Raw genomic sequence first — 17,147 nt, 5'->3', positions numbered from 1 at the left:
AAGTAGGATTGCAAGTTTTATAGGCCATGCATTGGAAGAGCACAAATTAGCTCTCCTCCTAAGAAATTAAACATTCTGACTAGCCTGTGGGTAACTACCCTGTAAGTCAACATCTGACCTATAAAAGAGCCGTGAAACGTGACTTTGGATATCAGGCAAGCCAAAAATCTCCTGCAAAATAGCACTGTTTCAGAGTTCCTGTTCCCCAGTATAAAGCAAGCTACTGATTGGCCAGGTGATAGGCCTCTTTGATGTTGCTCTGCTCTGTTGATGAGGACAAGAACTCCAAAACAGCTGATTCCAACCAAAAACTCATTAGTCCATTTTTTGACTTTTTATTTTTATTTTTTATTAGTCCCAATTTGGCAAAAAAAGAAAATGACTGAGAAGGTCCTGCAGCAGTGAAATTATTTAAAATGACCCTCTGGTTCATTACAGGAGTTATCCATGTAAAGATAATGATAACCTATTCCCAGGGTTATTATACGTGCAGATCGCGAGATGTGATATACATGATTCAGAGCCCTTGTAGTTTAATCTATATTGGGGAGACTACTATGGAAATTAGAGAGAGGATCAATAAACATAAAAGTACCATCAGAAAAAAAGATGATGGATAAACCAGTTGCAAAACACTTTGTAGATTGTGGGCATTCTATCAATCAGTTGAGCACCCGAGCACAATGGAAGTCAACAGGAAAACCCCTGGCACCCCTTGCTCGGAAGAGAAGAGGGTGTCTGGTTCACAAAAAAAAAGTTAAAAATTGATGGAAACCCCACTAAAATAATTTGGAAACAGCATTGGGAGGATGTCTGGATCTATCTTGGACTCCCATTACCTATGACATACAATAGACAACCATACAAAGGCTATATGCCAAAAGCCAGGTATGTGCAAGCCAACAATCTATCCATGTGACAGATACAGTCAGTATACCTTACAATGGCAGCCTTGTGCACTATGAGACATTCCAAACCAGCTCTCATCTGACTGAGTAAGCCTCAAAGTTGTTTCATATCTGTTGGATGGCTTGGGTGGACCTGCGCACCTAGATCAATATCATTAGGGTGACAAAGTTTTCTGATTGTTCTAACATAATATTCAATAACCTTTCTATACAGTTTTGTCATGTAAACTCATTTGCATAAACATGGGCATATGGGACATGCAAAAGACATGCAAATGAGCAGAATCTGCCTTGTTTTTCAGCTGAAAAACTATTTGCATGGAAAATTCGTGATTAGAATATTCGCGATCTACACTACTCATGAACAGCGCCATCTATTAGATTCATAGTCTTGTCATGAGTCATGAACAGCACCATCTATTGGTTTCATAGTCTTATGACAAGACTATTAGACTATGAGTCTTATGACAAGACTATTAGTCTTGTCATAAGACTATGAAACCAATAGATGGCGCTGTTAATCTTGTTGGGGCGCTATAAGTGGGGCACCCTGCTCAAAAGAGTCCACACACAGTGTAGCACTCAGCCTTTTACATGGAAAATTTGAAATAAAAATTTGCAAATAGAATATTCACGATCTACACTACTCATGAACAGCGCCATCTATTAGTTTCATAATGTAACAGATCTTCTAGCACCCCGACTGGGTACCTCCGTTGATGGATGCTCCTAGTTCTTCCCGAGGGCTCCAAGCACTCTGCTCGACACCGTAACCACCACAGACCCCACAATCCACCGCAGCTTCATTGGGGTCTCGCTGTCCTCCACCCATGCTGGACCCAATACCGGGCTTCAGCTTACAGTGGGTGAACATCTCCTAAATCCAGAGAGCAGGAACCAGGAGCTTATACTCAGGGGAGTATTGCGATATAGCAATCCCCAAGAGTGTAGTTATCCCATCCCCCAAACATGAGCCAAGACTTCATGAACGGGTAAAGCAGATCTCTTTAATTAGCACAAAGGCATTTCTTATATACAGTTTTCCTCACAAGTTTACCACCCACGTGGCCCTTGTGTAGCACAGAACACAAAGTCACACCAGCCAATCAACACAGTATTGATACTCCCAGCTAATGTACACAACCACCCCCTCTGCCTGTGATACAATTAACAAAATACAATTGGTATTGTCTGTGACGCAATCAACAAAATACAATGGGCATTTCCTGGGACACAATTACCAAACACAATTAACTTAATCACTCACAGGCAGAAAACACACATTTTTCCCAAAACACAGAAAACATCTCAAAACCCCACATATCGACATTATACATCCATGGATAGCTCTGAAGTGGGCGAACAACATATCCCAAAAATCACCAAGATCTGAGCAGGGGTTCCCGAATTCCATGGAAGTCACATTTGACCGACTGCAAGCATGGCTTCCCTGCCCAAAACAATTCCACTGATTTAGGCTGTGCGGGCGGTCTATCTTCTCCTTCATAGTTAGTATATGGGCCATAATCCTGAGGCAAGAGGCTGGCAAACAGGCCCCTCCAAAACCCAGTGGCGAGGTTATTTTTGCCACACATAGTCTTATGACAAGACTATGAATCCAATAGATGGCGCTGTAATGAGTAGTGTAGATCGCGAATATTCTAATCACAAATTATTCTCGTGAATTTTCCATGCAAATTATTTTTCAGCTGAAAAACGAGGCAGATTCTGCTCATTTGCATGTCTTTCCCATATGCCCAAGTTTATGCAAATTAGTTTACATGACAAAACTGTATAGAAAGTTTATTGAATATTATGTTAGGACAATCAGAAAACTCTTTGCCACCCTAATGATATTGATCTAGGTGCTCAGGTCCACCCAAGCCATCCAACAGATATGAAGCAACTTTGAGGCTTACTGGCTCTCAGTCAGATGAGAGCTGGTTTGGAATGTCTCATAGTGCACAAGGCTGCCATTGTAAGGTATGCTGACTGTTATCTGTCTCATGGATAGATTGTTGGCTTGCACATACCTGGCTTTTGGCATATAGCCTTTGTGTGGTTGTCTATTGTATGTCATAGGTAATGGAAGTCCAAGATGCATCCAGCTATCCTCCTAATGCTGTTTACAAACCATTTTGATGGGGTTTCCATCAACTTCTAACCTTTTTTGTGAACCAGACACCCTCTCCTTCAGAGCAGGGGGTGCCTGGTTTGATGCTCGGGTCTCCCATTGACTTTCATTGTATTAAATTGTACTCGAGCACATGCAGTATTCGGCCGAACACTGTGATGTGCCGAGCATAGCAATGTTCGAGCCAAACAGCAGTTCGGTCAACACTACTGAGATGGATATTTACCTTGAGGTCATTACAACCCTATGAATTAACCATAGAATTCAATGTAAGTGGTATTGAATAGGTCTATATGTATGCTACTTCGGTATTGTTATTGGTTTTAAATTTAGTTTTTTAATTTCACTTATTTGTATTTTTTATAGGTGGCGTATGGTGGATACGGGATTCACACCATGCATGTGGGTGGAAAGTCGGCTGCTAACCATTGCGTGATTGAGATACAGTCTAAATATGATTGTTATAGGCATTGATAGCATATGGATTAACATAATACATTGACCGATCAGCGGGATGCGCCTCTGATGATTAAGATGTTTTGGTACATTGTATTATATCACATGACAGAGCGGGTCTCCATAGATAATCCTGTGTATGCGGGCCTGATTGAGTCATGTGACTGGTCACGTGAGGTGAGGATGGTCACATGATATTGTGACGTCCGTTACCCGTGATTGGCTGAGAAGTAATGACGTGTTTTCATGCGCATAGAGAAGGAATGAACGCCAACGTAAAATCGGGTGCATTGAGTGAATATCCCAGTAACCACCTATCACCACGAGGTAACGCTCATGTCACTAATTTTGGCAGGCATATTATTGTTAGGCGATATATCCCATTGGATAATAGTAAATTAGTGGGTGTTGCATCAATATGAAATTTAATTATATTGGTCCCCTTTGATTAGGGGTGGTATTATTTGCACTATATATGTCTGGAACCAATGTTTGATATTATGCTTGATAAAGGCTACTATGTAGCCGAAACGTCGCACTTTTTTGTACATTGTTTCATGGATGTTCGGTGAATAAAGGACCCTCATTTGGATATGCTGCTGTCATCTTCTATTTCTTCACTGATCTGTTGACCATTGAGGAGCGGTGGTCTGGACAAGCTGTTGCATTCCGAGGGAGTCATACAAGGTGCATTGGTGCTGCTCTAAACTATTACTGCACTATGCCCAGGATAGGTCATCATTATCACATCGTCAGGGGTCCGAGTTCCGGCACCTCGGCTGACTAGTTTATTCAGGGAGCCGCTGTGCTCACTGGAGCTTTGGTGAGCAAGTCCGGCTCCCGGCATCTTTCCAAGCACCGCTAAGTACATTGTACAGCGTCTTTTCTTGGCGTTGCACCTCAGCCCTATTCGCATCAATGGGGCTGAGCCGCAATTAGGCTGATGTTACAGATCACATGGCCTCTTCTAGCGGCTGATCAGCAGGGGTTCCCAACTGTCGGACTCCTGCCGATCTGATATTGATGACCTATCCTGAGGATAGGTCATCAATATAAAATTACCAGACAACCCCTTTTGGATGACAGTAGAGGAGCTTGAGAACTAGCAGGATCTGCAACTAAAAAGATGAAAAGGAGAGCACCACGAAATTATTATTTTTGTTACCCAGTGCATGTGATTTTTTTTTCTTGAAATAGAAGGGTTTCTTTAATAACTTTTTTACTGTACAGTATCAAACATATTAAACGTATATTATCCTTAGTTAACAGAAGTGAAAAATGAATAGAAATCTGGTAACCTGCTGTCTGACAACCCAAGACCCATCTGTCCTGAAAGGCATGGATTATATATATTACCTGGCAACTTGGTATCCTATCATTACATCCCCTTCTTTCATAATCCAGCTACTATACGGCCTGTAAAATATGAACGAATTAGGTTAGTGCTGCTTGCATGTCATCATGAGTATTCACTAAATATTGTTTATCCCTTCAAAAATGCCAATTTCTGTGGTATTTAACAATAAAATCTGACAAAAAGAAAATATGTATTACCAGTTTCTTCAGACTTAATTTTCACTGCCAATCAAATGTACCCAATAAATGGCACTCTGTGGCCTTCTGCTGCAAGTATTGAAAAGTGGGTGAGAATCCGAGACTGGGATTTCTAAGCTTTGATTGTCACCATATTTACAGTAATGTTTTCAGGACTTAGGGCAGCTTCTTAAAGGGAACCCGTCACTAGAGTTTTTGAGGATTTTCATTGTGGATTGTATTGCAAAGGGTGAATTCCAGGGCAAATCCGCAACTAACACATGCAGATTTTGCTGCGGATTCATTACGGAATGGCAGTGAAATCCATTCTGCTTGGAAAATAAGTCTCGAAATTAATCATATGGGTGAAACCATTTTTGTGACAGTTTTGACCCAAAGCCAGAAATAGATCCAGCAATGAAGTATAAGTCTGTCTTTTATCTTTCTCATTCATTTGGAATCTATTCCTGGTTTTAGCAAAAAAAAAAACTGCACCAAAAACTGCTGTGTCTTAAACAACCCTTAACCCCTTCAATCCAGGTAATCCCCCATATTACCATATTCTAACCCCCACAACTTTACTTTTATGTCTATGGAGCTGTTTGAGGGCTCATTTTCTGCTGAATGATCTGTACTTTTCAATTATGGCATTGGGTTGTGTAGGACTTTTTGATCACTTTTTATTCAATTATTTGGGGAGGTGAAGCAATGAAAACAACGGCCAGTTTGAGTTTTTTTTTAATATGTATTTTAATAGTACATGTGTATTCGTACACACTGATGACTATGATGTTTATTTTTTATATTGTTCATTTATTTTACTTTTGGGGAAAGGGGGTTAATTTGAATATTTTTTTTTTTATATTTTTAAAGCATATTATTTTTTTTTTACTTTGTTTTGTCACCCTAGATGACTCTAACCTACAATCATATTGCCATTTGTATTTTGTAATGGATTTTTATCCATTACAGAATTCAGTATACTGCATTACAAGGCAGTGCTGCCAGCATTGGAATATACTAGTAATAAGCATGGAAGCCTTGTACAGGCTCAGGCCTATTACTACTATGAAATACCTTCCCCGATCTCAACCAGGGGAAGACGTCCTGGGCCGGAAGCATTGGGCTTCCGGTTTTAGTGCTCTCAGATGCTGTGTTCACGTTTTACCATGGCGTCTGAGGGTTAAATGTCTCCATCAGCATTATCACTGAATGCAGACATTAGACCCGGGTGTCTGCTGTTGAAAATAGCAGGCACCCGGTGGCTATGGGGCCTGCTGCGCTCAAAAATGGGTGCCATCTTTAAAAACACCCACATCTGCTGTATATGGTGCTGTGAGAGAAGGGAGTTAAAGGGGTTATACCACAACTTTAGAGTTAGTCACATACAGCACGTAATTAAAGCATATTTTATATTAGGACACATTAAATATGTTATGTGAACGGATATTTCATTGATAAGCACTACCCAGCGGTTCAGGCCCCCCCCCCCCCTCCCTTCCCCGTACGGAATAAACCTATGAGTTCAGATGTGGATAAGTATATGCAATTTGTAATCTTTAGGAGTGGGGTGATGCCTGCTGCGGGGAAGGCTGTCCCATAATCTGCATTGTCTTCTGTGCTTGTCAGAGGAAAAGAACGTCATTTTCTTTTCCTCTGCTTGTGAGTAGAGATGCTGAACATGCACAGTGACATTCTCCTCTTCTGACAAGCAGAGAAGGCTTAAAGGGGTTGTCCAGCATTAGATAAACATGGCTGCTTTCTTCCAAAACCACCCGTCCATAGGTTGTGTCCGGTATTGCAGCATACCTCCGTAGGAGTAAATGGAGCAGAGCTACAATACTGCACACAACCTGTGGACAGCGGTGGTGCTGTTTTTGGAAGACAGCAGCTATGTTTTTCTAATCATGGACAACCCCTTTAATCTCAGGGATCCTTCCACACCAAAGATGGAGAAATAGAGCACAGAAACAGATCATGTATGTCCATCTCTGAACATGTAGAAAAGAGGGTGTTCTATGGGGCTGTACTGCTAGGTGACGCTATTATACTGTATGTCTTAAATGTAATCTCTAAATATACATCACTACAAAAGATGCTCAGAATTACGGGGGATATTTATCAAAAGTGTTGTAAAGGAGCTCTGAAAAATGAAAGGTGGAATCTGATTGGTTGCTATGGGCAAATAAGCTAGTTCTACTTCACACCAGTTTTTTTTTAATCTCCCACATTGTGTTTTATTTTGCTAAACATAAAATTATTGAGCTAACCCCTTTAAAATATAGCTTACCATATTAATCATGGGTCTGCCTCTTCCACTATTGACTTCGATGGGAAAAACATTATTTAACAACCACATGATCATGGTTTTACACAAGGTATTGCAACATGGTTTTCCATAAAAGCAGTACTAAGAATATTTTCCTTGGACTGCCCATGTAGAAAAACCGCAGTAGCAAAACCATGGTTTGAATCCGACCAAGGACAACATCTGCCTGGAGTTTGTTTGTTCTCCCTATGTTTGTGTAGGTTTTCTCCTGGTACTCCGGTTTTCTCCCACACTCCAAAGACATAATGATAGGGAGGGACCTTAGATTGTGAGCCCCATTGGGGACAGTTAGATGCTAATGTCTGTAGTGCTGCGGAATATAGTAGCGCTATATAAGTGCATAAAATAAATAAATAAATATTAACATGTGGTACTGGCCATTGTTCCTTTAATGCTTTCTGCCATAGTTAGTGCTGTATTTCTGTTTTTTGCACCATTTTTTTTGTGTTCTAGTTTCTTTCTTTTAAGCTCTGGTGTTTTCATTCCATTCTCTATAGGGGAAAAATGCTAGTGGTAAGACACATTGGGGAGACATTTATTAAGACCAACATTTTAGACGCCAGTCTTAATAAAGCCCTAAACTGGCGGTGGATCCGGCGAAGTTAAGAAGTTAAAGGCGCCGGCCTCTCCATAACTTCGACAGATCCTCCGACAGTTCTAAATGTAAGACAGCTTTCGAACTGTCTTACATTTAGACCTTTTTCTACCCCTAAAACGGGTGTAGAAAATGGGCCTAACAGCCCATCCCCTTCCCATGCAAAATTTTAGACCTGGCCTGAGCAGGGAGAAGTCGCAGATTGCAGCTCAACTAACCGTTGTGCTGCAATCTGCGCCTGAAATACACCTAATTTAGGCATATTTCAGATTGAAATATGCCTAAAAAAAAAGAGGGGGAAAATGATCATTGCTGACATATTCATGTATGTAGAGAAGCTAATATACAGTGGGATGCGAAAGTTTGGGCAACCTTGTTAATCGTCATGATTTTCCTGTATAAATCGTTGGTTGTTACGATAAAAAATGTCAGTTAAATATATCATATAGGAGACACACACAGTGATATTTGAGAAGTGAAATTAAGTTTATTGGATTTACAGAAAGTGTGCTATAATTGTTTAAACAAAATTAGGCAGGTGCATAAATTTGGGCACTGTTGTCATTTTATTGATTCCAAAACTTTTAGAACTAATTATTGGAACTCAAATTGGCTTGGTAAGGTCAGTGACCCCTGACCTACATACACAGGTGAATCCAATTATGAGAAAGAGTATTTAAGGGGGTCAATTGTAAGTTTCCCTCCTCTTTTAATTTTCTCTGAAGAGTAGCAACATGGGGGTCTCAAAACAACTCTCAAATGACCTGAAGACAAAGATTGTTCACCATCATGGTTTAGGGGAAGGATACAGAAAGCTGTCTCAGAGATTTCAGCTGTCTGTTTCCACAGTTAGGAACATATTAAGGAAATGGAAGACCACAGGCTCAGTTCAAGTTAAGGCTCGAAGTGGCAGACCAAGAAAAATCTCGGATAGACAGAAGCGACGAATGGTGAGAACAGTCAGAGTCAACCCACAGATCAGCACCAAAGACCTACAACATCATCTTGCTGTAGATGGAGTCACTGTGCATCGTTCAACCATTCGGCGCACTTTACACAAGGAGATGCTGTATGCGAGAATGATGCAGAGGAAGCCTTTTCTCCACCCACAGCATAAAAAGTGCCGCTTGAGGTGGGCTAAAGCACATTTGGACAAGCCAGCTTCATTTTGGAATAAGGTGCTGTGGACTGATGAAACTAAAATTGAGTTATTTGGCCATAACAAGGGGCGTTATGCATGGAGGAAAAATAACACAGCATTCCAAGACCTGCTACCTACAGTAAAATATGGTGGTGGTTCCATCATGCTGTGGGGCTGTGTGGCCAGTGCAGGGACTGGGAATCTTGTCAAAGTTGAGGGACGCATGGATTCCACTCAGTATCAGCAGATTCTGGAGACCAATGTCTAGGAATCAGTGACAAAGCTGAATCTTTCAACAAGACAACGACCCTAAACACTGCTCAAAATCCACTATGGCATTTATGCAGAGGAACAAGTACAATGTTCTGGAATGGCCATCTCAGTCCCCAGACCTGAATATAATTGAAAATCTGTGGTGTGACTTAAAGAGAGCTGTCCATGCTCGGAAGCCATCAAACCTGAATGAACTAAAGATGTTTTGTAAAGAGGAATGGTCCAAAATACCTTCAACCAGAATCCAGACTCTCATTGGAACCTACAGGAAGCGTTTAGAGGCTGTAATTTCTGCAAAAGGAGGATCTACTAAATATTGATTTCATTTCTTTTTTGTGGTGCCCAAATTTATGCACCTGCCTAATTTTGTTTAAACAATTATAGCACACTTTCTGTAAATCCAATAAACTTCCTTTCACTTCTCAAATATCACTGTGTGTGTCTCCTATATGATATATTTAACTGACATTTTTTATCGTAACAACCAATTATTTATACAGGAAAATCATGACGATTAACAAGGTTGCCCAAACTTTCGCATCCCACTGTATATATATATATATATTCACTTTCATATTATTTGTTCTGGGCCGTTGTGCCATTTTAGCGGCTTCTCACCTAGTACTCTACTCAGCATTTAGTGGTACACCAACAACCCAACAATCAAATTGACCAACAAAGTATAAGTTAGGGCTCATGCACACAAACGTATTTTCTTTCTGTGTCCGTTCAGTTTTTTACCGTATACAAAAGCATTCATTTCAATTGGTCTGCAAAAAAAATGGAAGTTACTCCGTATGAATTGCGTTTCCAGATGTCCGTATTTCCGTTACGCAAATAAATATAACATGTCCTATTTTTGTCCGTATAACGGACAAGTACAGTACTGTTCTATTAGGGGCCAGCTGTTCCATTCCGCAAAATACGTAATGCAGACAAACGTCATCCGTGTTTTTTGTGGACCGCAAAATACATACGGTCGTGTGCATGAGGCCTTACTATGATTATAATTAATCTAATTTACCTTATATATGGGTCCACACTTAAAAAGACCGATTCCAGCAAAATTTCTGAAAATATATACATGTAAAAAAAATGTTATTATGAATTCAGGTGGAAAATATATCCAGTAAAAAAAATAACAAATAAAATAGGTACCTCACCTCTCCAACCCCATCGTGGCCATTCTGATGGTGCCTAAGTCTCCACTGTCATCTATTACCTGCCAAGATCCTCACACAGCAGGAAATGGCTGGGAATGTTGCTCAGCCAATCACTGGGTGAGGCACATTGTGGCCCAAGTCACATAGTCATTAACCAACCTTAATAAATAAACACACAGACACCCTCTAAGTGGAAATATATGCCCGCTATGTTAATTAAGGATTACCTTAAAAAGAAATAAGTTAGCATAATACATTACCATAATAAATAATAATTTCTATAAATTTATTTAAATTCATTTCAATTAAATCAACCATTAAACTCTAAAAAAACATAGTTACATAGTTAATACGGTTGAAAAAAGACATATGTTCAACCAAGGGATAGGTGGGGACGCGAATCCCAGAAGGAAGTGAGTCTCAGATTTCTACACATTTTCATAAGCATTAATGTTTTTTACTTTTGAGAATTCATCTAAACCCTTTTTGAAAGTGTCCACTGTTCCTGCTATGACCAGTCCACGTCCTGAGAAAGTCTATTCCACAGCTTCACAGTTCTTACAGTAAAGAAGCTTTGACGCTTCTGGAGACTGAACTTTTTCCTCTCCAGTCGGAGGCAGTGCCCCCTTGTCTTTTGAGCACATTTTACATTGAACAGTTTTTCGCCGTATTTTTTGTATGGCCCATTTATATACTTGTATAGGTTAATCATGTCCCCCCTTAGACGTCTCTCAGAGGCGTACATAGAAATCACTGGGCCCCATAGCAAAAATCTGAATTGGGCCCCTTAACCCCGCCCACTACCCACCATGGCCCCTCCCACTTCCTGACCTGGCTCCTCCCGTGCCACACCCCCATTAAATAAATTTATACATGACCTACAGAAACTGTTAGGGTCCATTCACACGTCCGCAAAATGGATCCGCATCCGTTCCGCAATTTTGCGGAATGGGTGCAGACCCATTCATTTTCAATGGGGCCGGAATGTGCTGTCCGCATCCACATTTGCGGATCCGCACTTCCGAATCCGTGCTTCCGTTTCCGCCAAAAAATAGAACATGTCCTATTCTTGTCCGCATTTGCGGACAAGAACAGGCATATTCTATTAGTGCCGGCAATGTACGGTCCGCAAAATGCGGAACGCACATTGTCGCTTTCCGTGTTTTGCGGATCCGTGGCTCCGTGTATCCGCAAAACACATTGCGGACGTGTGAATGGAGCCTTAGGGGTTTCCTGGGGGTGACCTGTCACATGGGATATCTGCTGCAGCCTGCAGGTCTCCTTATTTGGGGTGCCCTGTTAATCGGGACATCTGCTAGATTTTTGGGACCTGTCACATGGGACATCAGCCATGATGGTTGGGGGCCGGGGCACTATTTCTGGGGTTCCATGAGTCAGTAGTGGTAAATATCTCTGTGTACATTGTGCTATAATATATTTGGAATTCGGACTAGTCGGCCGGGCCAGGCACTGCTGCAGGGAGTGCCACCGGCAGTGACACGGCAGGGACGAACGAACGGTACTTCACTTGAGTCTGAGACGAGTGACTTACTTCAAGACTCAAGTTCAGGCCAGCCAGCCAGGGACACAACCGGTGCACTGCTCAGTGCGCACTCACAGTACTACTCACTGCTTCAGAGTTCAGAATCTTCCTCCGGACTCCCTCTCTCTCCTCAGCTCAGGGCAGGCACACTGACTCGTCTCTGGTGAAGGGCCGACGGCGAAGTTCGAGCCGATTCTCCCGCCCGCCCCCTTGCGCCACTGGCCAATCAGCAGCTGCCTCAACAGAGTTGCCTTGTGCTGATTGGCCAGCGGCACGAGCGCCACATTCAGGCTGGTGTTTGATCCTGATTCCGGCAGACGGTTAGGAGGAGGTCAGGTCAGAGGGGGAGGGGGGGTGCGTTGAGGCGATTGCGGAAGATGAGTTGATGTTGGGGCTGGGCCCTGGGGAGAAAAGCAGCCGCATAGCCGGCTGCAGCAGGTCATGAGTGGGTGGGGCCAAATAGTGTGGACGGGGCCTTCTCTGCGCTACGGGCCCCCCAGTGCCGCGGGCCCCATAGCAGTGGCGTGGTCTGCCTCTATGGGCGGTACGCCACTGACGTCTCTTCTCAAGACTAAATAAATTAAATTCTTTTAATCTTTCTTCATAACTAAGACCCTCCATGCCTCTTATCATTTTAAATCCACAGGATTTACTTTATGCTGTTAAAGATAAAACAGGGCGCACCATAGGGTAATACCGTTTGAAAACAGGTAAAATAAATAATTCCAATACAAGGCTCACCTTTGGTGGTTGTGCTACCTGTAGGCACAACTCTAGTGAAAGCTTTTCAAGACGTATACCGGAATCACGATTTGATTATGGATCTGCAGCCGTATAGGGATGACTTCTTGTCGGAGATACCTGAGGTCTCCAAGAAGTGATGAGATACAAAAGTTTGTATATAGGATATCCCAGGGCGCAAAAATCCAATCCAGTAGGTGATGGTAAAAAGATACTTTTATTGCAGGAGTACAACGCGTTTCGGGGAATGATTCCCCTTCATCAGGTACATAGCACAGCATATAATATACACACAGATTTAAATACATACAGAAAACTGCCAAAAACACAAAGTAGGCGGGGCTAAAGGAGGGGGTGGTTAATAGGGAGAAGCAAATGTGTACTGATGGTAATAATAAAAAAAATAATAATAAAGTTTTGAACATGTTGCAGACATCGTTGGTGGCATGGTGAGGCCAGGGTAATATGAAAAATCTATACCGATCGAGAAAAAAACATGCTCCTAGGCACGGAGCGCTCATACCAAAGGGAAGATCACATGATTGGAGTCAGATCACGTGATTGCGACTCACCGGCAACACACAGCGAGCCTGGTTGCTAAGTAACCACGCTCTGATGTACTGCGAACACTAGCGCAGCAATGAAGGAACAAGAAAAGCTCCAGGGGAGGGGGGTGAGGGGGAGACTGCCGGGAAGGGAAGTGTGTGGGATAATGATGACAAAAAGGGACAGGTCAGAGGCTAGGGGAGATGCGATGATGATAATGCTGATGCAAACCAGGGATTAACAATAATGATGCAGAAAGAATTGGTTATGAATAGATAAATAGTGTGGAAGGGATATAAAAAATAAAAAAGGACTGATTAACAATTAATCAGGGGGACACAATAGTAATAATAATGAAATAATGAGAAACAATAAAAGCAATGATCATAGGTGAAGTGATGATACATAAGCAAGATAGATAATGAATAAATAGTGGGGAATATATATACATATACATACATAAATACATATATAAAAAATATATATACATATATATATATATATATATATATATACACACACACACACACACACACACACACTATATATATGGCACTTGACCAATTAAGACAGGACCCTTCTTTGACAATTAAACCTGCGGATAAGGGTGGCGCAGTGGTCGTCATGGACACCAGCAAATATGTGAGTGAGATTCAACGTCAGCTGGATGACAAGGATGTTTACTCTGTCCTTCAGACTGACCCTAAATTTGGGATAGCCAGACTCATCAGGGAATGTTTGGCTGATGCCATGTTGGCAGGCACTATTGATGATGACTTTTCACGTTTCTCACTGTAGATCATCCGGTTACGCCGGTTCTGTATATACTTCCTAAAGTGCACAAGTCGCTTAAGGATCCGCCCGGATGCCCTATTGTGTCCGGTTCGGACTCCATCTTTAGTTGCATTGCCATCTTCCTGGATAAGGTTTTACATGACTTTGCTACAGGGGCTGAGTCGTATATACAAGATACGACTTATTTCCTGTGCAAGTTGGACAAGATTGATTTTGCTGGGGTCCATGAGATCCGTCTGGCATCTTTTGATGTCACCTCTTTGTATACCTCGATTGATCACGATATAGGTATAGGTGCCATTGAACGTATGCTGGGTTCCTCAACCTATTCTACAGCTGCTAGGCAGTTTATTATTGATTTACTGCAGATTATTTTAAGACACAACAATTTCCTGTTTCAGGATACGTTTTTTCAACAAAAAAGGGGCGTGGCGATGGGGTCTAATGTAGCACCCACCTACGCAAATATCTTCATGAGGTGCTTTGAGGAAGATGTCGTCCATGTGTCACACCACCGCAGCCATTTGCTGCGGTGGTGGAGATACATTGACGACATCTTCCTCATATGGACGGGTAGTGTGGCCCAACTTGATGAGTTTCATTTGTTCCTCAACAGTGTCAATAAGGACCTCCAATTCACCTTGGTCCATTCTGGTACTGAACTACAGTTCTTAGATACCACAGTCATCTACAATCAGGGCAAGCTGCATACACAGCTATACACCAAGCCCACAGATAAGAACACTCTCCTTTGCTTTAATAGTGGTCACCCACGTAGTATGCTAAAGTATCTACCCTTTTCCCAGTTCCTTAGGGTCAAATGCATAGTTTCTGAACCTAAACAGGTTGATCTGGCTTTGGACAACATGGCCAGGAAATTCCAAAAAAGGAGGTATCCTATCCAACTTCTTGATTCCCACAAACATAAGGTCGGCAGCCTAGATAGGAGCAGCATTCTGGAGAGGGGGACGTCCGATAGGTCCACTACTCGGATTCCCTTTATCTCCAAATACACTGAACAAAGTGAGGAAATCAATCGCATCATTAAGCGACATTGGGGGATCCTGGGTGGCTGCCATAGTGAGATCTTAGAATTTAGATCCCCTCCCCTCTTTTCTTACTGCGTGACCAACTCGTCAGACCAGATATTGGACCTAGGTCCAAGTCCGTTCAAACTTCCTTAACTATACATGGCAAGGGCAGCTTCCCCTGTCTTGGTTGTATTGACTGCAAATATATGGGCAAGGGTAGTGCTTTTGTCCATCCTATCACTGGAGTCTCATACCCAATTCGATTTCACCTTACATGTAATTCCAATTACGTAATTTATGTCTTGATTTGTCCGTGCAAATTATTATATGTGGGTGAAACGTCGACGGATCTCAAAACGCGGTTGAACAATCATAGATTGTCTATACGCAAAAAAAGAAAGGACCTCCCTATTGCCAAACATTTTACGGAGCTTCAACACTCCAAAAAAGATCTTAAATGTTGGGCTATTGACCATGTACCCATGCCAAGACGTGGGGGCAACAGGGTGTTGATCCTTAGAAAAAGAGAGCTTTTTTGGATCTATACCCTCAATAGTTTGAGACCTAATGGGCTCAATGTGGATTACAATCCGGGGATATATGTTTAGAGGAGTAGTTTGCCCTACATTGTTGTTTATGCGATATGTGACTCTCTTCTGGTGTTGCATAGTGTACTATGAACACTATTAAGCCATTTTTCAATTTTCTGTTTTCTTTATCTTCACAGACAAGAATGATGCTGCGGGTTGGAGAAGTGAGACGTACCCGATGTGTTCCGTATTTGTCTACATGCCTCCATTCAGTGTACATGATGGTTTTTGCTTCGTCTACACTTTTTAAGTTATGCCTGCTACATTATGCCACCCATTGTGTGTCCTATATTGAATGTGTCCCCATTGGGGATTGTTGGCCTTTCTGTGGTATGCCCGCAGCGTACTCCGCTGCGTGCATTGCTACATTTTGTCCATCTGTGAGGTGAGCTGTATCTTTATTTAGCTGCATTCTCTCCTCTGTCCCTCATGGGCACACGATTAGGTACACGGCACTATTTCCGTGTTGCGCTGTCCTGTCTATTACTAGGCTATGCGCATGCACACTAGTTGGTATTTTCTATTCTTTATTCTTTTCCCTTTTCATGATGGTTGATTTAGTGTTTTTTTTTCTTTTTTCGTCTTGTGCATACTCTCGCTATTATATGTGAGGACAATACACAATATCGCATCGTCGATGCGGTTTAGTGTCTGCGCTTTTTTCCATTTGAAAGTTTCTGTACCTCTTTCAAGGTATGTCATCGCTCCCCCCTCCCTTTGGCAGCATCATTTCTTCTCGCCCCTCCCACTATTTGTGCACTTGTTTTTTAGTTATTGATTAATACACTTTTATGTCATATTGGATTCACTTTACAATGTATTTTGTACACATTAGTGATGTATTTTGTCGCTGATGTATATGACACTGTTATACATACATTCAGATTTTTTATATATGCACTATTTGCACTTTATTGTATATGTTTGCTAATTGATTATATTGTGATGTCATAGGGGTTGGACTATATATACCCCACTTTGCACTGTGTTCATTGCTTGAAAAAGGCTCTTGTATGAGCTGAAACGTTGCCATCCACATGGGTGAATAAACACCACTAGCTTTTACTTGGAGTGCTGTCCGTTTTTCATCTCCATCAGACGGGGTAAGCTGCTACATCCCTGGACTTAGCACCCTCCTTGTGTTTTTCCAGTGCCGCCATTATTTTCCATATATATATATATATATATATATATATATATATATATAGCAGAAAAAAACACTGGCAGCACCACCCTAGATAGTATAGAAAAATAGACGGGTGCAATGTCCAAGTACGGTAAAAAGGTGCTTACCCACTTTAGAAGACAAAAAATCGGACTGCACTCCAAGCATTTCTTCAAAGAAGTTAGTTTTTATTCACCCATAAGG

At 41.7% G+C, this 17,147-nt stretch overlaps 1 protein-coding gene across 3 annotated transcripts in view; it reads right to left on the bottom strand.

Annotated features, from left to right (window-relative positions):
- The window catches only part of LOC120989268 (prostaglandin reductase 1-like), a 181,541-nt gene that overhangs the window by 112,839 nt on the left and 51,555 nt on the right, over positions 1–17,147 (bottom strand). For 2 of the 3 annotated variants that reach the window (XM_040417258.1, XM_040417259.1), the window contains exons 3-4: positions 10,394–10,439; positions 4,855–4,914 (exon numbers count right to left, since the gene is read on the bottom strand). In XM_040417258.1, coding sequence (XP_040273192.1) covers positions 4,855–4,914; positions 10,394–10,439 — 106 coding nt within the window. Of the gene's footprint in view, positions 1–4,854; positions 4,915–10,393; positions 10,440–15,592; positions 15,604–17,147 lie in introns of those variants that run through there. The other variant, XM_040417260.1, reaches the window with a different exon arrangement.

This window comes from Bufo bufo, chromosome 2 (assembly GCF_905171765.1).
Source record: "Bufo bufo chromosome 2, aBufBuf1.1, whole genome shotgun sequence".
Classification (NCBI taxonomy): Eukaryota; Metazoa; Chordata; class Amphibia; order Anura; family Bufonidae; genus Bufo; species Bufo bufo.
This window is presented reverse-complemented; position numbering and strand designations above follow the sequence as displayed.